Source organism: Cyrtonyx montezumae, unplaced genomic scaffold, assembly GCF_038088225.1.
Source record: "Cyrtonyx montezumae isolate F1298 unplaced genomic scaffold, pur_monq_1.0 scaffold_2, whole genome shotgun sequence".
In the NCBI taxonomy this organism is placed as follows: Eukaryota; Metazoa; Chordata; class Aves; order Galliformes; family Odontophoridae; genus Cyrtonyx; species Cyrtonyx montezumae.
In genome coordinates this window covers 11,655,488-11,682,043 of record NW_027071936.1, presented here as the reverse complement: position 1 = coordinate 11,682,043, position 26,556 = coordinate 11,655,488, and the positions used below count along the sequence as shown (strand labels likewise).

Sequence of the window (26,556 nt, the reverse complement as noted above, 5' to 3'; positions counted from 1 at the left end):
AAAATAAATATTTCAGAGATAGCTACTTTAGCACTGTTTGGATGATTCAGTTAATTGTCAAAAACAGAGTTTATGTTCTGTTATGTCTAAATGCAACTTGGAGGCTGTAGAAGAAAGCACTTCCAATGGCCATAGAGGACAGCCTTATGGCCATCCCAAAGGAATTTGAATAGAATTTTCAAGTGGACCATTGATTGTGCTTATTTTCTCTTTCTATGCTTTCTACTTAATACTTCTGACCCCAGTCTAAATAAGGTAGGTTCTACATTGTTTCGCAGTTGTTTCTAGTTTTACAAAGGGCTGTGTGAGTAGAAGCTATATGTATTGTATCAACTTATCTGCATCTAGTACTTAAGTTTTGATTTCAGATTATTTCTTTTCCTGGTTTACTGCAATGACCAAGCATAGAGGGAGGAAAAAATGATGGATTCTTTTCATTCATTTTACTTCTGTTTTCTGTAGCAGAAAATTTTGTGGGTTTGGCTGGGTGCAGGAACATGCACAATTGTATTTCTGGCTAGATTATCAACTTATTTTTTCCAGTAGCAACTTGAATTATAAGGAGGAAACTTCTAAAGATATTTGGGGAGCAAGATTGGGTGCGTATATATGGGTCCTGTTTTTCTGCAATGCAGTTGCAGTGCTATACAGACAGAGAATGTAGAAAACTTTTGGCAGAATTTTCAGAGCGGAGCATTTGTGCTGAATAAAAACTAAGCAGTCAAAAAAAAAAAAAAAAAAGGAAAAGATCAAGAGAAGAAAAAAAAATTACCTTCCAAATAGAGTCTGGAAAGCTAATGAGTGTATGACGTCATTTAACTAGTTATAAAAAGATTACAGCTCCTCTGATCCAAGAAACAGACCCTCAGGATTTCTGCTGTGCCATAGATGAAGGAGGTCCAGCTTTGTGCTGCTGGAGGCTGGCCTTCCCAGTTCTAGACAGAGCGCTCAAGCTCTTGTGTGACCTGGCAGAGTCAGGTCTTGCTGTGGCTGTGCTGGGCACGAAACAACATGGGGCCTGCTGTCCTTTGGAGCAGCACCCCTTCCCAGGTGGTCCGCCAGCAGACTGAACTAGCCAGAGTGCCTTCCGCACACTGGGTGCCTCCAGCTGCCCTCAGCTACTGGCAGTGGGGAGATGATGCCTTCTTTTGAGGCAACTGGAAGAAGCCTGACTAGATGATTGGCCCTGTCACCTTCCTGCACTTTGTCTGGGTCTGCATGTGATGCTCATGTCAACCCAGGGAGGTTGAAAGCTCCCGTAGGGTGATTTCTGTCCTAGCAGGATTTCAGGTAGAGGCCAGAACACTGGTTTACATGGTTGTCAATACTTCATGGAGGTACTGTGCTGCTTGTGTTCCCTTCCTGCTTCCCAAGAGCAGCTTTCAAAGTGAAAGCCTCCATATTCCAGCCTAAAAGCTGGTAGAGCCATGGAAACATCACTTCAATTTTTCAGTCTTAATAATTATATTTCAAGCTAAGGATGTATTTTTAGGAGGAAAAAAAACTTACGTAACTCTTGATTTATGGTACTGGCTTAAAGAAAACGAGCAAACCTGGGATTTTCCTCTCCTGTAGCTTCACTCTAAGCATTTCCCTTTATGGCAGCGGGGAGGCCAGCATATGACTCTGTTCTTGAGAGCAATTCAAACTTCTTATAAATCTGCTGAATGTATTCAGCTCTACCACATCTAGATTGAGTACTACAGAACAGCATAAGTGAGCCACGGAGTGGAGACATACTTGACGTGAAGTGAGAATCGTGAAAGATGGGGAAAAACATGTCAGTCCTCTGTCTAGGGGGTGGAGGTGGTTTCAAGACAAGTGGGTAGGTTTGTTCTGAATTGAAGAGTGTTGAAATTAGTTACATAGGAACAGGGCACTTGTCTGCAGTACACATGTGTGCATATGGAGCTAATTAGTATTGACTCTGCAGGGGAATCCTAAAAGTTGGAAAATGCAGTAGAGCCAAGACGGAACAAAACTTCACGTTAAAGAGTGCATGTGTTTGTGACTCGTTGGGGATTATTTGTGTAATAAAAACAACTTGAGAGAAGCAGCAGAGCAGTTAACATGCATTTTACCCACGTAGTCTGAGATTTACTTTTGTTCAAGTCCAGCAACTACAAACATAAGAGAAAACTTCCGTTGTTCAGATGAGGGATGCTGATGGAGGGGGACTACAAAAGACAAATAAGTACTGGATATGATTCAGAAAAGGCACACAATCAAACTGAACAGATTGCTCAGGAAAAGATCTATTCTGTTGCTGAAATCCAAGAAAATGGGGGAAAAACAGGAAGTAGTGAAATCTGTTATCAACCATCTGCTAAGCCTAGGAACTTGAGAATCATTCCCATGGCAAAAATACTAGATTGTGAACTTGATTTTATATTTCATAATACTTAAAGTATAGACACAGAGGTCCAGTGGAGAATCTTAGAAGTATTTAAAATTCTCTCTTTATAAAGTCTTGGCATTAGCGCATCTGAATCTTTTTTACAAGATCTGTATTGATGGATTTAACAGATAGAAGAGGCAGCCTTGTCCTTACAAGGCACTAAGTGTGCTTCTGAACTTTGAAGAGGAAAGGGGAAATGAACGATCTGAATTTTCTTTGGAAGGCAGTAGTGATCTTTCTCCTCCCACTTCCACTGCCCTTCTCCTTTATTTCTTTGTAGAGAACGTTGCTACATCTGTGGAAATGAACAACCACCTTGTAATTGTGCGTGTCTGAGGGCAGACTGCATGGATGCACAGAGTTCGTGTACTCTGATGTTCGGGGGCCTCCATGGCAGACAGCATATTTATTTTGGCCCGCTCTGATCTTAACTCTCCTTTAACGTATGACTAAGAGCTAAAGAAAATGCAGTCCAGAGTAATTCCTACAACATGGGGGGTGCTACAAGCAAGCTGTAAATCCTTCTAAACTTCACATAGTTTGAATTACTTTAGATGTGTAGAGGTGTGAAAAGCGATATCTGAAAATGTTATCAAACTAACCAATGGGACTGTTCAAGGGCTGCGTTGTTCCTTCAACTGTCTGCGTTAAGGAACTAAACTATCTGGCTCTGTTCAGGTTCCTGAAGTGAGAACGGTACAGTCTCCTCCGTAATTACAGATTTCTCAGTTATAGAGTAGACTTGAGTTTGCTGTTCCTCCATTGCTGCTACAGTTGGACTCTTATAACCCCTCCAACTGCTACGATTCTGTTCCAATATTGTGCTCCTCCTGTGCAGGAAGCAGACTTGTACTAAAGAAAGGTGTACACAATTACAAAAATATTCAGTCACAAATGCTTTTGGGATCTCCTAGAAGGGTGGTAGATGTAAATTCCATTTCACAGAGCAGCACTGACATCCATGTATCTCGTTGCTCCTTAGCAAAAGGAGCAAGCTCTATTTTTAAATGACTGTAGAAAGACGTTTGAAGTGGTAAAGCACAACGAGACATGCACGCTGTCCTGAAGTCTTCACCTCACTGCCTAATTCCATACTCGCATCCAGGTAGCCCTGTATTTTCCCCCTCATTGCTGCAGCCCTTTATGCCACTCTTCCCAGTAGCCCGTCTTTTTCCTCCTGCTGGACTCTTCTTCAGCTGGCATGTTGTCACCTTGTCCTTGCAGCACTGCATTTGCATGCATTCCTTGCATCCTCGTCCCTTTGTGTTTGGGTTGGGGCCTGCCCTTCCTTTGCATTACCTGCTGCAGTGAGTCATGTGCTTAGTCTATCTATAATCAGGTGCAGCAGTTCACAACAGCAAGAGCGAGCAACTGTACAGAGAGAGGAAGGGATTAAATTGAACTTTGTTCAACCCCCATCTGCATTTTGAACAGTGTAGATAAAACGTGAAGAAGAATGTTGTTGCTGAATACCTCAAACCTCCAGCGAGTGCATGCAAACAGTACTTTTTAGGGTGTTGGTTAGGTGGATTTTCTCCAGGTTGTAAAAGCACCACCTTTGGCTCTAAGGTCAACGGTGTTTTGCAGTTGTAGCTGTGGCCACCCTGAACACATGCCAGATGGTAGCTCTCCTGAAGGCTGCTTCTTTCCCTTTTCAGCTGACCCTAGCATATCGTGCACTCACCGCAGGAGGGCAGTCAGCCACACAGGGCAACTGCAGGGACTGCTTATTCACCAGGGGTGACTAGAATGCAATCACCTGCTGTGTTGTTTTGTAACAGCATTACATAATTCACAGGCTGTAGGGCCACCGTGCAGCTCACGTGCCTCGGTCAGTTGTTTGTGCTAGCTTCCAGTGATGGCAGCCTGTATGTTCAGAGTTTATTTGGTGATATATCTCTGTGTGAATACTTGTGTATGTATACAAACATACAAGTGCTTTCATGCAGTTCATGTTCAAGCTTTGTCATGCTGCAAGTGCTTGCTTTGCCATTGTCCTCTAATGCAAGCTGCCATGCCCTTGAGGCATGTGAAATAGAAGACATATAACATCCCCTGGCCTTTATTCATTCACTGCCTAGATACACACTTACTATCACTCCCCATAGCCTAAGTTATTACAGCTTAACTATTCTCTAGCTTGAACTTGCGTTGAATTGTGTGTATTAGAGTAACGTGTATCCTGAAGCTGATTCAGGCTTGTTTTGGTTTTGTTTTCATTTTTGTTCTCCAAGTCTGGTACAGAGAGGGAACGGAACTGAAATTTCATCTACAACAGAACCGAAAACCTCTAACCACATCATATTAATCTTTATTTTTCTTCCCTCTATCTTGACAGCTTGGTGTAGTTCATTAGCATTTAATGCTTTGAAGCTTAATTTATTGGGTTCTTTTTAATTGCTGAATTGTTTTTTTGTGTGGACACTCTCCAGTTGAGACTGTGGAAGAGGGATGGGGAAGCAGCCCTGGATTTCGTGGAGATGTCTTCCCGAGATAGCTAGAAGGTTGAGGGAAAGGTCCACGGTTGCATCACACAGAAAACTTCTGTCAGCAGTTCACATGACTCCTAACTGCTTGACTGAAGAATGTTGCTAGGCTTGTTCTCAGGCTTTGCAGCTAAATGTTCTGTGAATTGTCTTAAATTATAGGATTCTTTGTAACTCAGGTTGGTAGTTGGTCTGGCTTACTATAGGAATGTGAAGTGAATTTCCAGCCCTTGTTAAAATCAGTAGAAACTTTTATAATTGATCTCAATGAGACTCGGATCTTATTTAAGACTATGAGAGTGAGACCTTAATGCTCACAGCTGGTCGAGTTCAATGGAACTGATTTTTCGTATTTGCATTGTATTTTTTCTTCTTTGATCAAAAGTTTTTTATATAAGTTTTTGGCTTTTCTTCATCAGCTCTACTGAAAAGGTTTTTCTCTTGTAATGTTGGGGGTTTGGGCTTGCTTGTGCGAACGGTCCCTGTAAATGTGAAATCTTCAGTCCTTAGTGCTGTATCAAATATTCAGCTTTGTAAGCAAACTTTTATTTAATTATTTTTTATGAAGCATTATGTGTCGGAAATGTTAGTGAGTGCTGTAACTAGATAGATCTGAAGCTCTCTTTTTTATATTCCCTAGGAATGTTTCCACTTTTGGTGCATGTGAGATTGCCCTATCTGTCAATTCCTTCAGCTCCTGGTTAGAAATGAGACTCCTTGAAAATAATTTCTAACGTGGCTGTAGGATAAATGGCTTGGTATTCTGCTCTTAACTAAGCCAATGACTTCTCACCTCTCAAAGGGCTGAAGGCAGGAATGATACCTTTTTGACACAGAAGAGCATATTTCCTTCGGAATTCACGAGTGCTTCACAAGGCAGAACCATTCCCTGACCTGCAATTGCTTTGGCTTTCTGGTTTTACTTTCTGTCTGTCCAGGAACTTGTCAAGATGGGGTCAAACGAGGTGGCTTCCTACACCATCTGGGCTGTGTTTGCCATTGAATGCAGTCCTTGTTAGAGGTTATGCAAGGAACACATTGATTGGGACAGAGTAATAGGTGTTGGAGAATAAGTGTATGCTTTCAGTCTTTTTTTTTTTTAATTTTTAATTTATATATATAATTTTTTAAATTCATTTTGTTTAAAATTTATTTCTTTTTGTGTGGTACTCCACCTCACTGTCATTTGCCATGGGAAGATTAATTCTTCTGACCATAGTTGTTCCCATGCAAGTAGAAGTTTCTTGTCTTAAGGTAGCATTCTGGTACTGTCTCTGTATTTGATGTCGTGGCATTGTACCTCAAGATGGAGGCTTAACAAGTAGCGAAAGGAAACAGACATATATTTTATAGCCATTTAATGTTATGTTTTTTATATTATTCCAAAAGAGAATCGTTAGATTTATGAATAGATTAGAATTATGCTGTTTTAAGTGATTCTGTCTGTCTCCAAGGAAATGAATGCTGGAAAGGAAATATTGCTGTGTCCCGTCTGTCTCCATAAGTCCCTTTTTTATTTGGTTTCCTATCTCAGTTGATACCTAGAAATAATTCTATATGGTTCCAAATTTTTTCTGTGCCTATTTATTGCTGTATTTATTGTTTCAATAATCACAGATTCACAGAACTATAGGGGTTGGAAGGGACATCTATAGAGATCACTGAGTCCAGCCCCCCTACCAAAGCAGATCCCTAGACCATAATGATATTTATTTAAAATGTGTGTTTTTATGATTCTTGAGCTTATGATCAGAGCACCCAGAATAGCCCAGTCACTAGAACCATTTCACTTGGCCGTGTGGCTGATAATACAAAGCCATCCTTGTCATTTTCCTTCCAGCCTGGGCTCCTATTCTTCTGGAATGACTGTATATATTACTGTAACTCATAGCAGGCTCGAAATTACTTTGATTTGTGATTAAAAAGTTACCTTGCCTCCCTCGTTGCGTTTCATACAAAGGCACTTGGGAAATTCATCTAACAGTTCTTCAGGATGTTCAGTCTTCACTGCGTTGTGTGGTAATTAATCTAAGTGCACTGTATCCAATAAGCTGTGTTTTAGCACGATGAAAGCCAAGTTGTTGGGGGTGACATCAGAATTAATTTATCTAGTTTTCTGAATCTTTGAGTACTGTTTTGTAGTATACGAGCGTGCAAAATTCTGACCTTGATTTGCGTCAGTAAACTGAGCTGTTATCCTTCATTCCCAAGTAGAAATATGTCTGATTCTCCAAGCTATTCTTTTGAGACATCCGTACGTCAGCACATTTACTTCTAACATTTAAAGACGTGAATGGAGAAGGACTGTCACAATGTTGAATACTGTGCATCAATAGAAATACTGCTGCCTGATTGCATGAAAAACGGTGCCCACCATGGCAACCACATGAAGTTTGGGTATACTCTGTTAGGTATTTAAAAATTTATGTATTTAGAAAAAGGAAAAAATAGTAGAGGGCAGAGTTCATTCTCACTTTTCAGAAAACCTGTGTCCTACTTTTCTGTTCGTATCTTAGTATTTGATACGTTTTAACTTTTGATCCTTTTGATCATTCTGCCTTGAGACAGAAACAAAAGTATTGGCATGATTTACTGTAACCAGTTTGAGTTTGAGCAGTGTAGCGTTATGCTAGTACAGATCGCTTTTGCCAGCCCTGACTGTGTAGAGTTTTCATTACTTAAGTATCAAGTTGTTAACACAAGCCCAACAGGTGCTACTTCTGAATTATGGATGAATACACTGTTGCTTTGGTTTGAATAAAGGTCCAGGATGAAACACTTAATGTGTTATTTTCAGATACAACGAGCATCCCAGACAGTTTTTTTTCCGCTTTGGTGCAAGCCTTGCATGCACGGTTTCTGACTGATGGGAAGAACTAGTGCCAAATTTCCTTTTGTGCGTATTAAACTACGAGGGACTCTAGATCAAACCTGTGGAATTCTTCAGAAAAATGTCTTATGTGTAATATGTTCAAACTAAGGATGATGCACTGTAGCAAAGTGTTTATTTTTTTCCAATGAATGCAGTGTTTTTAATTTCACCATCACTGACATCATCAAATTGGCATTGCTAATGGAAGGGAACAAAACTTGAAGGTGAGTCTCCTGTACAAATTCATTTATCTTTGGAATAGACTCATGTGCCAATTCTACTCTTAAAAGAAAAATGGTTTGCATACCTGACATCTGAGCCCACTAAATCCTAACAATGTGTTTAGCATGCAGAAAAATGGGAGAAAAACCTCTGAATCTTAAGATAAAAGCTTGAGGAAATGAGGAAGGGAATACAAACTAAGGCAGTCACAAGGGAAAAACTCTTGAAGTAAAAGCTTAGAAGTAAAAGCTGTGTGCAGTTCTTCTACTCTCTTTAACATAGGGAAGTATTACACTTGCATTGTGGTTTAAAACTGCAGAAGGGGCAGCTTGTCATAAAGTAATTAATGAATGTTGGCCAGAGAGTATGAAGAGAAGAGGCTTAAAAGACTTGGTGTATTCATTTTTAGCCTTGAAGAGAGGGAGAAGGAAAGAAAGAAAAAGATAATTTGCAATCTGTGAATTCTGCTCAAATAGTCTGAAAATCAGCTGTACAATTAGCAAACCTCCAGTAAAGAGAGTGGCTTTTTGTGTGTGCGTGTTCCAATTCGTACACAGATTTACAGCAAACATTGCAAGCAGTGATTGAAATGCTTTGCAACTTTCGCATGGGACATTTGGTCACTTTCTCAGCTGAGCAGAGACATTCAGCTTTTAGTACTTGCAGAAGCACTGTGTGTGTCAGGGTAGCACCGTTGCTGATCTGTACACAGGGGTCTCAGTAGGGCATGAGTGGTCTCTCCCACTTCCTGTAGACTGTGGAAGCCAGCAGCCCCATCTGTGCGCTTCCGACACGCGTTTGGAATGGCACCAAATAAATTTAGTCCAAGCTGAAGGGGAGTTTTGTCATAAACTGTCATGAACTTTTACAGATTTAGTATTTAGCATCCTTGCAGATCTGTGAATCTCACTGTTAAGGGGAAAAAAAAATAAAAAATTAAAGAAGAGACCATACAAATTTCATGAAGTACTCATTGTATAAAGGATAAGTGAGAATAAGCATATGTTACCTTTCCACGAACAGACTTGCTTATGGAACGAAACTTTCATTAGAAGTTGCCTTGGAAGCGTGTAGAGTTTCCAATACAGCATTCAGACCACTAAATTAGATTTCTTTTTCCCCTGGATGTTTTTGTAAAGTGACAAGAGCTGGGAGCAAATATGCTCCTCAGTTCCTGTCTTCCTCATTTTATTTTTCCCCTTTCTCAGGGGATTGGAGGGAGCCATCGTTACCAACACTGGTATTCATTCAGGCTCTGCGGTGCATAAAATGTGAAGCAGTTGCCTTCATCTGAAAGGCAAAAAGTTAGAAGGGAAAAAGTTATTGGAAAGCACAGGGAAAGAATGGCTATATAAATAAACCATCTGGTAACATGTGAAGGAGTTGATTGTGTGTCTTAACGCTAATTTTGTTGTAGTGAGGAAAACATAAGAGAAGGAGTTTTCTTTCAGTAGGAGTCTCTGTTACCTATTCTCTGTTTCATTGTTCCTGTGTTTCATAGGCACTTCTCCTGAATTAAAGAGGTTTGTGACGGGAGGTGGCTTTCCCTTCTTCACACACCAAAGCTGTCCTCTCATCAGTTATCTCCTCCCCTCTGCAGACTGGCAACAGTCTTCCAGAAAACCCCAGAGCAGCTCAGAGCTGCATTTCTCATTTAATCGGACGTAAGTTTGAAGCAGGTCACATGGTCTCTAACAGGATTGGAACGAGCAACAGACAATGGCTAAAAACATTATATTTTGGTTCTTTTACTGGGCTGAATCTCGTTTGTTATTCTTGCATATTGATTCATTTTTAGGTGATATTCTCTGTGAGGCAATCAAGAAAAGGAAGCAGGCAAAGAATGAAAGAAAGGCTGTTGTGATAACTGCCTTAATATGTAGAAGGCTGGTGGAGAATTGGATTGCTAGAGCTATTCTCAAAGATGAGGACATGTGGGTGGGGAAACGTTCAGATCAAGTGTGAAGGATAAATGTGCATGTCTGTTTGTTAGTAATTTATAATAAGGTTTTGCACTTACTAAGTTCTTGAGTAATCTACCCTCATGTAGATTATGATTACTCATGTGCTCTGTTGCAAGGAAATGTTGTTCTAATAAACACCCAGCAGGGGAGAACTCTGCAAAATGAAGTGAGGGCTTGAGACAGGTAAGCATGCCAGACGGTGTTTCAGATGGGCTACGTTGCACCATCTTCTAGGAACAAGTGTGTGGGATGCAGTAGTATTTTAAGCAACAAGCTCATTTGGACTAACAGAGCTATGCATCTGAAACAGGCATTTAGAAGGTGAGGTTTGATAACTGTTTGACAGGTAGCCCTTCGTTGTGCTCCTCCATCTCATTATTTAATTGAAATATTTTTACACTTATGTCCAAAATGTCACTGCTGAGTTACAGCGTCAGATAAGATGGTTTGCTAGGCACTTCTCATACAGCACGTATGCAAAACTGCTTCAAGAAAAAGTGATTGTTTTACTCCCAGATGGAAATTTCTTGAGATATGAGGGCTACAGTAATAAAAAATTAAGCACTATAATTTTTGTACCATCAGTAGAAAGCCAAGAACATCAGACTGACTGACTGACTCACTAATAAAGATGGTTCAGAATAGGTTTGCAACCTGCCCTCCTTTTACCCTCCTCCCCCCTTGCTTAGCAGCCTGCTTAGTGTAATCAGAACAAAATCATTTTGTCTTAAGTAACGTAATTTTCCCTTCATTTGGAGGAAAGGGGGAAAAAAATGAAGAGGGGACGTGGAATTTGGGTTTGAAGTACCAGGTTGTTCCCCACAGCATTCTGGATGTGAGGGAACGTTTTGGCAGACATTCCGTTTCCTTGATGTGCAGTATCCAGCCCTGCTTCTCTCCCAGTTCGCGTGTGTTGGACATGTGATCGCAGCGGTAAGAGATGGAAATTTCTTCCCAGTGCAGTGACAAAGCACTGGCACAGCTGCACAGAGAGGTGGTGGAGTCTCCTTCTCTGGAGATGTTCAAGATCCACTTGGATGCCTACCTGTGCAACCTGGGCTAGGGAGCTGCTTGGGCAGCAGGGTTGGACTCGATGAGCGCTAGAGGTCCCTTCCAACCCCTACAGTTCTGTGATTCTGCAAAAAGATCTACAGGACTATTCTAGCTTCATTTCTGTCAATGAAGCATTGTTTCCTATAATGCAATCTTAAATACTTTCTTCATTAAAATTTTGGAATGCTCAGCTCCAGAGTGAAACGCTTCTGTTCATTTTCTACTTAAAAAATAATGTATGTCTACTGAAATTGCACTGTTACATTTAAAAATACCTTAACAGGCTGGTTTCTAATGAGCATTTTTTTTTCTGATAGCAGTGTACTTTTTCAGTAGCAGTGGAACAACTCATAAAAAGTTAATGAGAAGGATAACCATACTTGTGCATTTGAGTAGCACTGTTCATGTAGAGCTTCTCAATCATGCACACAGGTGCACGGCAGCTTTATCAGGAACAGTATGTCAGATTTTGAAGAGGAATGGGAGTTACCTATGGACTTTTCCAATCTTATTCCGATTGAGTGCAAATACAAGTCTTATTTGCTTGAAACAAAAAGATCCAAAGTAATCCAGATTTATGTGGGACATTGTAGTGATTAAAATAAATGTGGTTTTAAGTTACTGTGTTGAGGCCCTTGATTTGTACGTTTTTGGGGTTTTCTTTTTTTTTTCTTGCCTTGTTTGTATTTCAGCTGTTCAGTTTATAGTTTATCATTGTCATATCTTGCACAGCATTGGAACCTAAATACGTATATTGTGTTTTGTTGGTTATGTGGTAGTGAATTGAATTACTCAATTTTTAATTAAAGCTTTTCAGGTTTAGTAAAGAAAGTACAGTAGCTCGATCCTTAGTATTTTCTTGATCACAAGTCAAGCCTTCTATATAATTTATTGAAGCAGCATAATGTCCTTACGTTTGAGGTTAATATTTTGCAGGCTTTGCAGAGATTTTTATGCATAAGGGAAAGATGAAACTTTAAAAATATTATTTCAGCAGTTTCGTGATTTAGAATTGTGACCTCATGCTCTAAGAATAATTTATGGCGTATCACCATCAGCAGTTTATCAGTATTCATTCATAAACTTCTTAGATTCTTTTCATATCATGTTTTTTTTTTTCAATGCCATCATAGTAACTTAAGTGAATTCCTGAGAAGCTGAGCCTCAGTCGGTTGTGTTGTTCATTTGGGGGGATACTGACTAGCATCTACAGCATTTGGGAAAGCCCTCTTTATTTTATTTTTTCCTGCGTTTTTATTTAGTTGTTACACCTCCTGCTCCCAGTTGGGACCAGAGGTTCTGGGGTTTGTCCCAGTGGCCACAGGCAGCCCTTGGGGCTGATGTTTCTGGCTGTGTGGTAGGAGCTCATCGGTTGTGCTTTGGCAGTGGCCACCATGAGTGTGCTGTGGCTGCAAGACCAGTTCATGCAGAAATGTGGGGATTGTGCCATCGATTAAATTGTCACTGGTGACAGAAAAGGCACAAGGACTTACTTAGGCTTCTGTGACAGTTTAAAACAAGTCTGTGGCTTTAAATTCTCTCATGTTACAGGAGTCCATAATCAAGATGGGGAACACTGAAAGCCAACTAGATGGAAATCCCAAATCAGTAGCTTACACACCTCTCCGGTTTATTAAATGTCTATGTGGCATCTCAGTCCAAGCATTAAATGAAGCTCTCCAGCTTCCTACCCAAGAGCAGCTGGCGTGGAAACTTGTGTCTGTGCAGTAAAACTGCTGCAGAGAAGGGCAGCAGGTACTTGCAGTGCTTCTGCTGGAGTGTTTGGGCAGAGAGCAGTACCTGGCCACACGAAGGCACAGCTGTTTATGTCCTCCAAGAAATTCAAGGCTGCACACACCCTATTCTAAAAGAAGGTTACAGCTCACACTTCGAAAGCAGGTGTCATCTAACGCTTTTTGCATGGAAAAAAGGAACTTCTACCTTTGGACTCATGGCCAGAAGACCCAGTGGTTTGTTTTGATTGTGGGACAGTTAATCTTACAGCTAAGGAAATCTGAATAAAAGTCCGTGTGTCATCTTGGTTAAGTAAATCATAGCCTGTTGTACCATAATCTCAAGGGTTTCTTTAAGAAAGAGCAGGGCTTCATCTCCACCCTGATCATCCTTGGTGTCCTGTAGCCACAGTTGCTTCATGGCATGCCTAGAATCTGTGACAGGGGAAACTGCCTGTGCTGTTATGTGATTGGCAGAATTTTAATCTTTCAGCAGTTTCTGCATCAAATCCATAGTCTGATAACCTATTGGCTGCTCTCTGCCAGAGCCTGTACCTTGATTCCCCGTTGCCTGAGAGCCAGGAGGGCATCCACTGTCCTAATCATTCTGTCAGACATCTCAACCTGAGCACTTTTGTAAGGGAAACTGAGGCTCTGCTACAGCCTCTTCTAAAAAAATGTAACATGAGCAGCCCAAGCTTGCTGTTTGTAGATGATTTCTGGTACTTCTACACAAAGATGTCTAAGTGCTGTGTTTAACAACATAGTCATGTCAAGGGATAACAAAAGGCAGAGCAGCATTTGTGAGATGGAAGTAGTTTCTGGAATTAAAAAAAATGGTGAACTTCAAACAAATGCTTGGTGTGCATTTTCTTTTATTAACATTCCTCTGTGTGACTATGATATTTGGTTAACAGCCTTGTTTCATCCAAACATTACTCAGTTCCTCTTGGGCAGTCTTAGAGTATTCTCCTGTTAGAATAAGAGGCCTGGAGAAGTTTTTAGGTGTGGGGTTCTTACAGGTGTCTTCAAGTACTCAGCTTAGAAATGTTCTTTCTGTAGATGCAGGAGCTCTGATACAGATTTAGAAGGATGGACAGTGTGACGCCTAAAGCCATTTTGCATGGACTCATTTCCTGATGCAGGCTTGGGAAACTGCAGGTCTGTCTTCAGTGAACATCCGCAAGTGGAGTCTAAAACCACACAAAAGCAGACAGCTGTAGGAGGATATGCTGCCTACTCTGGTGGAGTGTTGCAGATTCAATAGTTAGACTCATATAGGTATATGCAAAACCAAAAAGCCTAGAAGTAATTGATGGCACCGCTTCTAACATACAACATGACTGGTCTGCTCTCTTTGTAGGGGAGATAGATAATTTTTTTTTCAGTTATTTTGATTTAAAATGTGTGTTTGAAACAAAGCAGTGTTTGGCTTTGTACCTAATCCATTTGGACCATGGTCTCTTGCTGGCATTGAAGAGAGGAGCAGGAACGCCTGCATGGGCATCCGTGATAAAGGATGTGGGGCTGTAGACCTAGGAGGAGACCTTGGGCTTTGGGTCTTCGCTCAGACGGATGCATGGAGGGTGGATGCTGTGAAATTGTGTACTTTAGTTGCAGAGATAACACTTTTGGAATAAAAAAATGTGTGTGAGGGACCAAAGCTTTAAAGGGATTACGGCTTTTTTGCTGCTTTTTTCTTGCAAGTTATTGGTCATAATAGCAGGTCCAGCAGAACCACAGGCAGACATTAGCTTCCTAAGGAAATCTAGTCGTATGTAACTGGGCTGTCTACAAATTCCCCACCTAATAAACTTTGAAGGCCATTCAACTTCATCTAAATTTGACCGTGGATAGCTTCTACCTCTTCCAGTTTGGGTGGTTATCTTTTACATCTTCCATTGCAGTAAGTGTCCAGTTAGTGTTCTTGCTAAAAAAATAAAAATAAGTGCTGTGTGCATTTCTCTCCTACTAAGCATTGTAGCTGTCATGTGGGTAGGAGGAAGTTTTAGGAAATGAATCCAACTCCTCGCTGACTTCATAAATAACAGCTAGTCTTTTGTTGAAAAAGCATAGCATAGCCCTTTTTGTACTCTTCAGAGCTTAGTGTTGGCTGATGTTGACTGTGTATGTTGTGTATGTTGACTGGGAATATGGAAAGCAGATACATAAGCAAGGAAACATTTTGTCTTATAATGCTTGGAGAGCATGTGCCAGAGCTGTGGGCTCTTGCACCAGGAACTGCGTGGATGGGAAGGCGGTGCAGAAGGGGCAGTTGGGATTTCTGGGCTCCTTAAGCAATGTTGCAGAGTTCTCCTATACTGTGGTTGCTGCAGTGTCTGAAACTGTGAAGCTCTTTGTTGAGTCGTCTTCCTTCTTTCCTGCATGCTTATTCTGCACATTGTACACCTGTTCATAGCAGAAATTATTTCAGTGGCTGCAGGGGAAGGAGAAGGAAAAAAAAAGATTGTTTGAGAATAGGCAGAAAATGCTTAATGGAGCAAAGAATGTGTGTTGTCAGGTTCTTTCTGTTTGCTTTTAATTGTGTTCTGTGTGGAACTGTGTGGATGCTGTAGTTTAACAATGAACTAATGTCACAGTCTTTGCTATGGAGAATGGAAAGCCTGTATCACAGTTAGGCTCCGTGAGTAGGATCTGGGGGGGTGATGGCTTAGAGAGTAACACTGTTTGCTCCATCTGCTGTACACCTTGATTACTATGTAAATTCTGTAAATTCATGCGTGAACACATAATTAAACACACTCAACTGTCGGTTTGCCTCTGCAATAACATGTTTCTGTGCATAAACAATTAAACATAGCTTTCCTGAAAGGGGAGGAACGGTGGTATTTTTAATTATTGTACAAGCACTGATTCCCACTGAAGTTAAATGCAAGCTGACTTGCAAAATCCAAGACTTACTATATACTGTAGGAGAGCTTTGGCAATACACAGCAGAGGATTTAAGAAATAAACTGTGGCTATGTTTGTTGCAGACCATAACTTCCTTGGGTCTGTTTTGTTTAATACTCCCATTTTCTTTTAATCTTTACTGTATGAGTTTCAGTTATTCAGCCAGAGAGGCTGGAAGGTACAGTGTTGCGTATCGTTAGTATGGGAGCAGCAGAATGAATTTCAGTTGAATAAAAATGAATTCTTTGACTTGCAATTGGGAACATTTCTAGTTTGCCTTGACAATCCTGTCAAGACAAATTTGAACTTTGTCAGCATTTGCGATTGCTTGTGGGAGAATTACCAAAAGTCTTTGCTTTAGGTATCAGTCAGTGATTGCAACCCTCATCTGCTATTTGACCAAAATTTTCCATGGCACTCAGCAGGCTATTACTTGTCACTTTGACATATAATGGAGGGATATTTTAATTGATTTAAAAGTAAAAGCTACAGTTATTAAATACAGTGTAACTGTATTACATGTCAGCAGTTACACTTGCTGTGAAAATTGGGAACGGGGAATTGAAAGCAGATCTGTTGGGGAATATTTTAAAACTACACTTGGAATTGACTTTTTTTTTTCTTTTCTGCTGCCTCTGCTGTCAATAGAATTCTTACTTGGTTTAATGGGAGCAGAGATTTCCTGTTGTGTTATTACTGTGGATTTTTAAAAGTATTCTTAGAAGTTAGCTGTGCGCTTGGTAACTAAAGCTTGTATCTTCCAATATTGAGTAGTCCTTCAGCTGAAAAAGTCTTCTGGGTGGGGAGCTATGATGTTGCTTTTTCACCTGAGCCATTCCTGTTTCTAAAATAGATACAATTCTGTGCAAGTCCAAGGTATGCTAAGTTAGAAAGTGTGGATCACTGTAACACTGTGCAGCATGAGCACAGTTTGTGTGTTTACAGGCAGGTTACATGCATGCTGGAATACGATGTCAGGTGCTCTGGCAGTACTGTCCTCCTGAATGTCTTTGTAACTGGTGATGGTGTTAAGTTTAAAGCATCGTTTTTCTGTACATCCATTACAAAACAAGATCTTTCGCAAGTGAGCACAATAAAAAGCAGATGCCCCTAGAAAGATGACTGGCTCACAGCTTCCCTTTCTGTCGAAGTTGTCCGACTTACCTTTTGGAGTTTGGAAGAAGAAAGGGAAGAAGCTGACAGGCGTGAGTCCCCTACACGCCTGCTCTGTATTGCTTACATTGCAGACACGTTCTTCTCCCCATAATCCACGCGCTTTATTTCAAGTTTGTAGCACTGTCAAAAGGTAGCTAAAGCCTGTAAAAGTGGCAAGGAGTGGAATAGTGAAGGAGGCAGAAAAAGGAATCACCCTGCCTTTTCCACCTTCACGTGTTAAGAGAAGATGGTTATAGAAACTACCTCTACAGCTGCATAGTTTCTTAACTTAGAGCTGCAAGCCACTGCATTTCCTGTATCAAGTAAGAATTATATGCGTTTAAGCAGTGTGAACAGCTTGAATTTCTTAAAACAGAAAAATAATTTGTTGAAACGAAGCCTTCGTCATTTCAGACAGAGTTTTTAGATGTGGCAGAATCTATTTCCAAATAATATGACTTAAAGCACCTGTTAATCGGTGGCTGTGGTAAAGCTGGTGTTTTGCTTTTACTGTTTTGCTTTACTGCCTGAAACAGGTGCCAGGCTGGCTGCTTCCAGTAAAACATGAAGCACCAAACTGAACCTCGTTGAGGATTATTACCTTTCAATTAGTAAGATCGTCTTCAGGGGGCTTTATCTTTTTCCAGCCTTCCTTTGGCAAATCCACACAGGGCACGTGAAGGCCGACCACTTCGGGAACTCCTCTGATGCGGTTTTGGGCTTCAGTCCTTTTACACGGTTCTGTGTGTTAACTCATACTGAACAGTGCTGTGAGCTGCCTGATGCCTTTCATTTCCCCAAGGTCTTGTTAGAAAATTTAGATTACTGTGCAGGCTTTTCTACCTCTATTTTCTGTTCCTGTGTGGAATTATACTGCAGCACACACGGGTACTGACTGCTAATACCCTTTTGACATACGTGCTAATTTTATCTTGTAGGATGTGGGGGCAAAAGGGAGTTGAAAGGGCAAAATCCTCCCTCACCCATTAACGTCTTTCAGCTTGTGTAATAATTATACGTGTTGCCTTTAGAAGCCTGTGGAATTGCTCTTACGAGTAAAGGTCTGCCATACTGGGGCTTTTATTTGACAAGTTGGAAAATAGCCTTTGTTCCCATGGTAACCCTTTTTGTGCTTTGGTGCATTTTTTCCCTATGGCTTCATGGTTGCTCTGGAGGTTTTTCTCTTGTGGTATTTTAATCCCCAGTAGACTGGGATGGCAGTTCAGTTTACTTTTTGCTATTTTGAAGTATTTTAATTTTTCTCTTTTATTTCAATATGGAACTCTTGTAAACTTTTTTGTTGTTGCTGTCTGGCTAGGGCATTAATGCTGTGGTGGTTTTCTCAGTACAAGTAGCGTGCACTTAGAGGATAAAGCACAGAGTTTATAATAGGAAAGTTGGTATGATTGGACCAAGCTGTTTTTGTTTTAGACTAATGTTTCTGATAAAATTTTTTAGGACTTGTGTTCTTTTAGGACTCACGGTGCCAAGCCCTTGGCAGATACATCAGTCAGATTTCTGGCTTGGCGACAGAATGACATTTCTTTAGGTTGAAAATGGTCAGCACTCTGCTCTTTAATGCCATTTCAGATTGCTTTAATAAGGGTTTCATTTAATAAAGTTTCCAAGCCAAGGAGAGCGTCTGTGGGAATTGCTCGGTTAGACTCTGAAGGAGGAATGTGCAAAAAAAAAAAAAAAAAAAAGTAGTGAGCTTTATTTTGTAAACGGGGGAGACTTTGTAAGGAGGGAGATGTCCTTGTTACTGGTAGCATCTTCCTGCATTTGGCTTCTATGGATATTCTCCATTCTTTTCTGTTCAGTTTTTCTGTGTCTAAGGGTCCTCAATGGCAGAGTGTACTTGTGTCTTAACCTGTAATGCCTTACGGCAATGGTTTCCCACTGGTGTGATCAAGAGCAGGAGGAGCTCCCTCCAATCATTGCGTTTTGTGCAGTTCACAAACTATTGCAGCAAGAAGGCAGCAGGGCCTCACCAAGTAAACACTGCTGTGCTCTCCTACAGGAGTGATCAGGATGCATAATTAGCTAAAATATCCTTTCCTAGCAGTACTGAAAAATGGGCTTTATCAAGCTGTCTCTTTCCATATAGTCACGACAGTTGGGTTGGTAGAGGAGAAGAGAGAGTTAAATATCCCCTGCTTGCTCCCTCCTCCGCCCCCCCATAGATTTGCAATAATTAACTAGATCATTTTCCAGATAAAGTATTTCTGCCTTATCTTGCCATACAGCGCATTGCAATTTATTATCAACAGAAAAATAGCCAGCGTTGCATGCATTTAAACTGCACTAATTCTGTAAGTGGGCCTAATACAATAATTTAGAGCAAACGTCTTGCTAAGCTTACCATTGCTCTGTGAGTTCTGAAGCTGCAGTTTTGCTCCTAGTATTAAAGTTCAACCATTTGGGACATCAGATTTTGTTGCATTGCAGCAGTAGTTGAGGAGTGCCTTTCAGAGAAGACTACATGCAGGATGTTATACTTCTGTGATCCCTGGGTCAGTGGCCTAGAAGCGTGTTTATTCCCCTAGAGGATAAGTGCTACTCAGTTTCAGCCCACCAGAACACACTTCTACTTATGTTTAAGTTTATATTTTTCTGTAGACAACGGATTACTTTAAGGTAAAAATTGGATAGCAGACTAGAGCTGCTACCAAAAGATTCCTGTGGAGTAGGTCAAAGAGAAGTTAAGGCTTACAGCTGGCTTGAGGAAAGTGCTGGGTCCTCCTGTCAACATCCACTAAGGGAAATGGAAGTAGAAGGAGCTTAATACATTAGCTTCATTTTGTAAAATCAGCTAAATACAGGAACCTGTTCACTGGTGGCCACAGCACAGAGAATGCGTCAGCTTCTATCTTCAGAATAAATATTTCAATATAAATGTTTCCTTTTAAATAATGAGTAACTTTCCTCAGATTTGGGGAGCTTGAGGGTAGAGCCTTTTATCACTGTACATCCGAACTCACTTTTTATCGTAATTAATATCCCAGTATGAAAGTGCTGTGTATGATCCTTAGGCACTGCTAAATAAAGTAACTTGATGTGCAAGGTGGAGCTGCTGAGGAAAGAAACTGTATGATCTCATACCTCTTTCTTAACAGTATACTGTAGTGCATCTTGGTAAGTATTAAAGAGTGGGGGGAAAAAAAGTATAAATACTGGCTTAATGTTTTTTAATCTTTACTTTTGTATTAGTGTTGCAGTATTTGAATTTCAAACAATTGAAAATTGAAATTGAAGAGGAAAAGGAGATTGAAAGTAACTGTTAAATTAAATGTAGCATAACAGCTACTGCATTTATCCGCTGATGTTTCTTAATAAGACATCTTCTAGTTCGTTGATGACAAAATGCATTTTTTTTGTTGAGGTACTGATTACATTTTTTTTTTTAATTAAAGTAAACAGTAAATAATAGCATGGGTTCTTCATCATAAACCAAAACAAATGTGAATAAATGATAATCCATGTAAGAGATCAAGTTGCTGAATTCTGGGATGTTCCAGAAGTAACTGATTTATAGGACAAGAATTTAGTAGATTACAGGTTGTTGTTTTTCCTTAATTGCATTTCCTGAATAGTTCACATGAGTGGAAAAATGTTTCTGTTACTTTCTGTTAGTCTAGTAAAGAGAAGACATTTAAAGAAAACTCTTTCCCTAGCTGCTCACATCACTTATGGACTGATAGAGTACTCCACATGGCAGAATAAATGTATGCTGGCTCAGATATATTACACTTGGTGCCATCATCCCTAAAATACACTAAAATACAGTTAGCTTGCCTAAAATGTCTAGATTTCATTCAAGATTTCCAATTCTTAAAGGATATTTGTTGGAATTTTTTTCTTTTTGTTAAAGCTAAGGCTTTAAGCTTTTTTCTAAGCCTTTAGGTGTAAGGGTTGGTAGAGGACATAGTGCAGGTCCAATTGCTTTTGTTAAGGAGAAATAACTGCTTTTGCACTGTCTGTCTTCATCTTCGTAGGAGCAGGATAAAGCCCCAGGAAACTCAGTCATCAGGACGTGCTGCTAGGTTCTTTGGCAATTCGTATGCCCCTCTGCCAAGTTAGAGGGTAAATGTTGCTCTGAGTTTGGTATCTGAGGCTTTCTTTTTTCTTTTTTTTTTTTTTTTTTTTTTTGTATGGTTTCAGCATTGCTTCTTTAACTCTGCATTCAGGAGTTCTCATGTGACTGCCTTCCCCTCCTAAAATCCAATCACTTCATCTCTCTACCTTTTCACATCTCTATGCTTTCTTGGTCTGCTGACAAGAAGATTGGTTTATGTAGTCTGACATTTAAGAAATACCATTTTCCAGTCTGCTAATCTGCTTTATGCGTGTAGTTAGAGCGGAGAACCAGAGTACATTCCTGTAGTGAAACTTTGTAAGAAAGTCAGGCTGCACGAGGCAGAACTTCCATGAGTAAGACCTCAGCACTGACAATAAAACTAGCGATGTGGAGCAAGATCAGGGAAATGGTACATGCCACTGCTGGAGGTCATGACAGTTTGTGCATCTTGTGGCAGCTCCTGGTTATTCTTCCTCTCACGTTTTCAGCAAACCAAATAAACCCTGATGCCAATCTCAACTTTTAACCTTTATTTTTGCATAATGTATTTATTGAGGAAACCAGGTTCCTTAAGATTATTTTCTATGAGGAAACTTCTGCATGGAAAAGTGAAGTCCATGTGTGGAACTCAAAGAGGACTCGTCCAGCTCTCATAATACTGGAAGTAATTAGAACAAATGACTTTGGGATTCATTCTGTGCCTTGTTCATCTTTGGAGTACGTTAATTTATCATCAGAAAGGTGCTCCTGTATGACATCTGGTTTGAGAAGCATAATAACCCATATAATCAGCTTTTAAAATGTTGGATTATCTGTGGGTTTATTGACTCTTCTTTACACAATCTGTTATTTCTGATTAATTCTCCATATAACTATTGCTAGAAACCAACTTGTGGAAACACAAATGAGCTCTATGGCAATGGCTAGTCAAGGTCAGTATTTAACTGCCAACATTTACACTGTTGAGGATAATAAATCAGGCTTATTCCTCATCACATGCCCTACAACGTGACAAATGTTAATGGAGCCATCTGAGCAACCATTTTACAAATCATTTAGGAGATACATTTGACATTGTTAAACTGCTACATGCTGCCCCTGGCTGTAATGTTGTTGTGATAAAATATGTATCGTGTGTTAGATCATTTCTCTTTGCATCTAGTAGTATGCGTGTTTTCTTGTGTTTATTTATTTTTCTTTACATTGCGAGTGTGACAGAGGCATGAAAATAATAACCCTTAGATGTTTGGCACTGTGCTAATTGCTGTCCAAGGAGTCAAGTTTTATGAGGTCTCCATTGAATTTATAGTATCTTTTCTTATTGGAACCAACTGTTGTAATGTTTCAAACAAGAGCATATTATACTATCAGTGTGAGCAGGATGGTTGCGAGTAAGCTTTTCATCAGATGCCACGAATCAAAGTGAGCACACACACACAAAGTTTTAGTCAATTGTTAATCTGTTATAATCAAAATTTCGGTTTTACGGAGCTCCCGGTCACAATTTTTTTCCCAAATATCAATTTATGTTAGGATTATTTAATAAAAGCCTATGGGATGTTTCTGTGGCAAAAATAATAGAAAGGGAAATATTTAACTGAGAGCAACATGCACGAGAGATGCATTTTCAAAGCAGATGGGTTTTTTACTGTAGTTTTTCTGCCTATACATATTGGTTATGTAGTTGCCCTGATGAATTAACTAATTGCTTCAATGCAAGTAATGAATAGATCAAGTGTGTTTGTGTCGTACAAGCTGTATATCTGGCCTGAAGTTGAGGGCGGAGAGGAAGTTTGTTCACCAGGCTGGCCTTGATGCAAATCTTATTCACTGTGGTCAAGTTTCTAAGAAAGGAATGGTGGTGTGGTTGTAAAAGAGATTATGCAGAAAAGATGTGACTGTCCATGCGTACCTTATTGAAAACAGGATAGCTTCAGTGGAGGGAATGACTTAATTTGAAGCTTAGCAATATGATTTGAGCATATTTTTTTGTCTCAGCGTTTCACTATTTTCAGGTGTGTGCAAACACCAACGTAACTGCTTTATGAAATAATGAAATGGCATTTTAAATGAGGAGATACTGTGTTGTAGCACGGATGAAAGAGAACTTAGGTCATCTTAAAAACCAAACAAGTGAAACCTTAAAAGGCAGTCATAGCCGAAGCTGACACAAATTGGAGGAGATTTAAGTACCAACAGCTAATATCAGCGTTTTGTTGAAGCAAAGTATTTGAGGATTGCTCCACGTTGGATACTGCTATTAAGAATGAAAATACCTCATTTGTGTTTTAACCTGGTCCACTTATAATCTGATTAAAGGGATGTATGGGAATTAATTAAGTTTTATTCCAGAATGTTACACTTCCACCTGTGGTGCTGTGGCTGAATAGCTGAATGCATGCTTTGCATTCAGGCTCTGCTTCCACCTTTCAGCTCTGTTCAAGCTCTGTATCTCGCTTAAGCACTGCATATAATATGCTAAAGATAATGGTTTAGGTGGGCATTTAATAATAGTTATGGATCAAACAGTGTCTCAATGTGCCGTTACTGGCTTTTTTTAACCCACAAATACATTTAAGTGGAATTTTAAGGGGTAGCTGACAACTAAAAAAAGGGCTCTCCCACCATCTGCAAATCCTACGTGACAATTTATTTTCAACTAAGAAGAATACCAGTCTGCCTATATGCACAGCCGTGTGTGTCTGTATATACACGCTGCTGTAATACTCTGGGAGCCTCCATTTCAGCACAGTACGAATTCCCTACAAGAATTACCTTTTTTAGCTATTAAAAAAGTACAGTGACCTTTTCCAGGGTACAAAGTCTATGCATTACAGTAGACATACAGAAGGAAAATTTTTTGCGAATCTCATGGAGAAATGGGGACATGCGGCACCAGAATTACAAATGCCCTGAGACATTTTTGGTGGCATGTCAGAATTGAAATGTTTCCTTTTTCAGACAAAATACTGCAGTTTGCGGTGAAAAAGCAAAACATGAATTTTCAAGTAGGTGTTTTTCCAGGTTGCTGACATTTTCTCTAGAAAGCAGACACCTTCTGAAGAAATTTGTTTAATGAGAAGCTTGATTTCTTTTTTTTTTTTCCCCTCACACAGTATCCAATGTGCTGCAGGGAAAAAGAGGTTTTTACCCTAGTCGCATTCATTGCCTGATCAAATCAAAATGCAGAGCTGAAATGCAGTGTTGAATAGCAGCACAGTCTTAGTAAATCCCAAAGTAGCTGCCTTACAGCTCTGCTCACCCAGTGTGCATAACCATGCCTGTGACTTGTGCAAATCTAACTTTCTTACTGTAGGTCTGGGGAGGCTTTCCTTTGTCTCGCTGGCAGATGAGCTAATGCCATCACCCAGCAATTATCAAGCGGTGTTATGTTATGTAATGAAAGTATAAATAGCACAGGGAATAAAACTATTAAATCTAACAGACTATTTGGAACATTGTGGATTAGCATCTGAATATTGCCATTTAAAAGGATGTTTAGTTTGAATGTTGCAGTGAAGCTGCAGGCAAGGGGACTTGTGGTCCATGATCTGGAGTGACATTCTTGCCGTGCCCCTGGTTAAATCATTTGGCCTCTGTGTACCTCTTTAAAGATAGAGAACGCAAAAGGCAAAGAGTCCATCCCTGGAATTTCTAAATCAGCTGCTTATTTTATGTTTGAATTAAGCCTACCTGTGAACTTTGTTGTCCGGTGCCTGACTGACAGATAGCCTCTGATTTGCTGTTTGAACTATGAGATTGTTTCAGCACCGGTGTAAAGTTTTCCAGGGTTGTTTTTGTAGTTGTTTGACAGGATTCTGAGAGATAAGGTGTGAAGACATGCAGGAGGTCATGTTTACCTGGAAAAGAGAGACGGTATCAAGGGGAAGATTCTTCCCACCCCTTTACAGGTGTGGGTGGGATCCAAAGCTCTCACCTCCTCTGGTATCTGATACATTTCACTGAACGTGCCAATTATACATCAGAGTGGCATTTCCAGTTCCCCAGGGAAGAAGGGAGGGAGGAGACTCCACTGCATGATGAAATGGAGGGTTGGTTTTTGAAGAGCACTGTCTTTTACAACTGTCAATAGGAAATATTAATTAAAGATACCTTCAGAGAGTAACAGTTAAAATAAATAAAATAATAATAATAAAAAAAACACTGAGTGCCCCATGGTTTAATTTGAGGCCGTTTGCAAGATGCATCAGTCTGCAAAACTTCAGAATGTTTCCTAAACCATCAAGGCTGCTCTCCTGGCACTTGCGGGAATATAGAGGAATATTCTACACTTGCAGAATGCAAAAAGGCTTCAAAGATATTTTGGAAGCAAGCTCTTCATTTACAGAAATACAACTTATAGACTCAAGGGCCGCTGTAGTGGTAAGAAGGACCATGAACAAGGGAAAAGAAGTTACCACTTTGCTGTACAGTTTCATGAAATGATCCTAGCAGATTCATTGCAGGTATGTGTTACCTGTAACAGCTTGAGACAAAAAAAAAAAAAAAAACCCAGAAAAAAAAAAAAAGAAACAAATATCAAACAGAAAATTTATAGTTTTTTGGGCACTGCCAGAGTGGTTTGTCTGTTTATTTTCAGTTTTAGTCATCTGCTACCAATGAATTCCACTGCCCTTGTGGTAGTTTTGGACATTAACATTGATATATTATGAGTGTTTTAAAGAATACAATAAAATATTTCTTCTACTAATTAAAGCAACTCGTGTTGAACGAGGCACTGCCAGAAAGAGTTGTGGTTTCCTAATTGTTAGATGCCTTGAGTAATATACCTGTTATAAATTCTTGAACTTTGCGTTGTGGCCAGTGTGATTTGAAATATTCATAACTTTTGTTCTGCTTTGTTCTTCTCTAGCTCTTCATTGAGAAGTGTATCATCTGGTTCTTCGAGGCCTTCCAAAGTGTGTTTGGTGTGTGGAGATGAGGCATCTGGATGTCATTATGGGGTAGTTACGTGTGGCAGCTGTAAAGTTTTCTTCAAGAGAGCGGTAGAAGGTAAGAATACAAAACAAAACAAAAACATCAGTAAAAAAGACAAGGTGAAATTTGTGCCTTTTTTTTTTTCCTTGGAGTAATATGTATATGCACACACTTTTCATCTGTTTTCTTCTGTTGGTGAAGTTCTGTGTTAACGTTGAGAAAAAAAAAGCAACAAACAAGATCACCTTGGTTGAATGATCTCCAGTTATGCATGATAAAATGTATGTAGCATATGCCAGGATGTTTTCCTTTCTTGAGCTTTTTTTTTTAAAAGATTGCACTGCTTTACTTTATACTACTGCTGAATTAGGCCTCAGCTCCTGCAACCCTCCAAACTGATGCTGTTGGTAATTTCAATTGGATCTGGATACCGTTGGTGTAGACATAGTGCTGCTTCTCCTGTACTGGAGATTGAATAAGGTTGTCTCATCATTTTGACGTTGTCTATGACAGTACAACTCACTTAGGTCAGCTGCTTACCTTCAAGTCTTGGGGCACGGTAGTGCATGATCTGTTCTGTGTTTTTAACAAAAAAGAAGTGGCTTTACAATGCTGTGAAAGATTGGTGAGAGTGCATGAATTAATTATTGTGCATCTCTTTGATTTTGCAGTGCTCTTCTTTGTTAAGGACTAGGACTTTCACATGGTTGGTGTTTTGATAGCTTTGTCATCATAGGAGTGTTT

At 39.9% G+C, this 26,556-nt stretch overlaps 1 protein-coding gene across 4 annotated transcripts in view; it reads left to right on the top strand.

Moving 5' to 3' along the window:
* Positions 1-26,556, top strand: part of NR3C2 (nuclear receptor subfamily 3 group C member 2) — a 196,153-nt gene that overhangs the window by 86,763 nt on the left and 82,834 nt on the right. For all 4 annotated transcript variants that reach the window (XM_065736372.1, XM_065736375.1, XM_065736374.1 and 1 more), the window contains exon 3: positions 25,748-25,887. In XM_065736372.1, the coding sequence (XP_065592444.1) occupies positions 25,748-25,887 (140 nt within the window). The remainder of the gene's footprint in view (positions 1-25,747; positions 25,888-26,556) is intronic.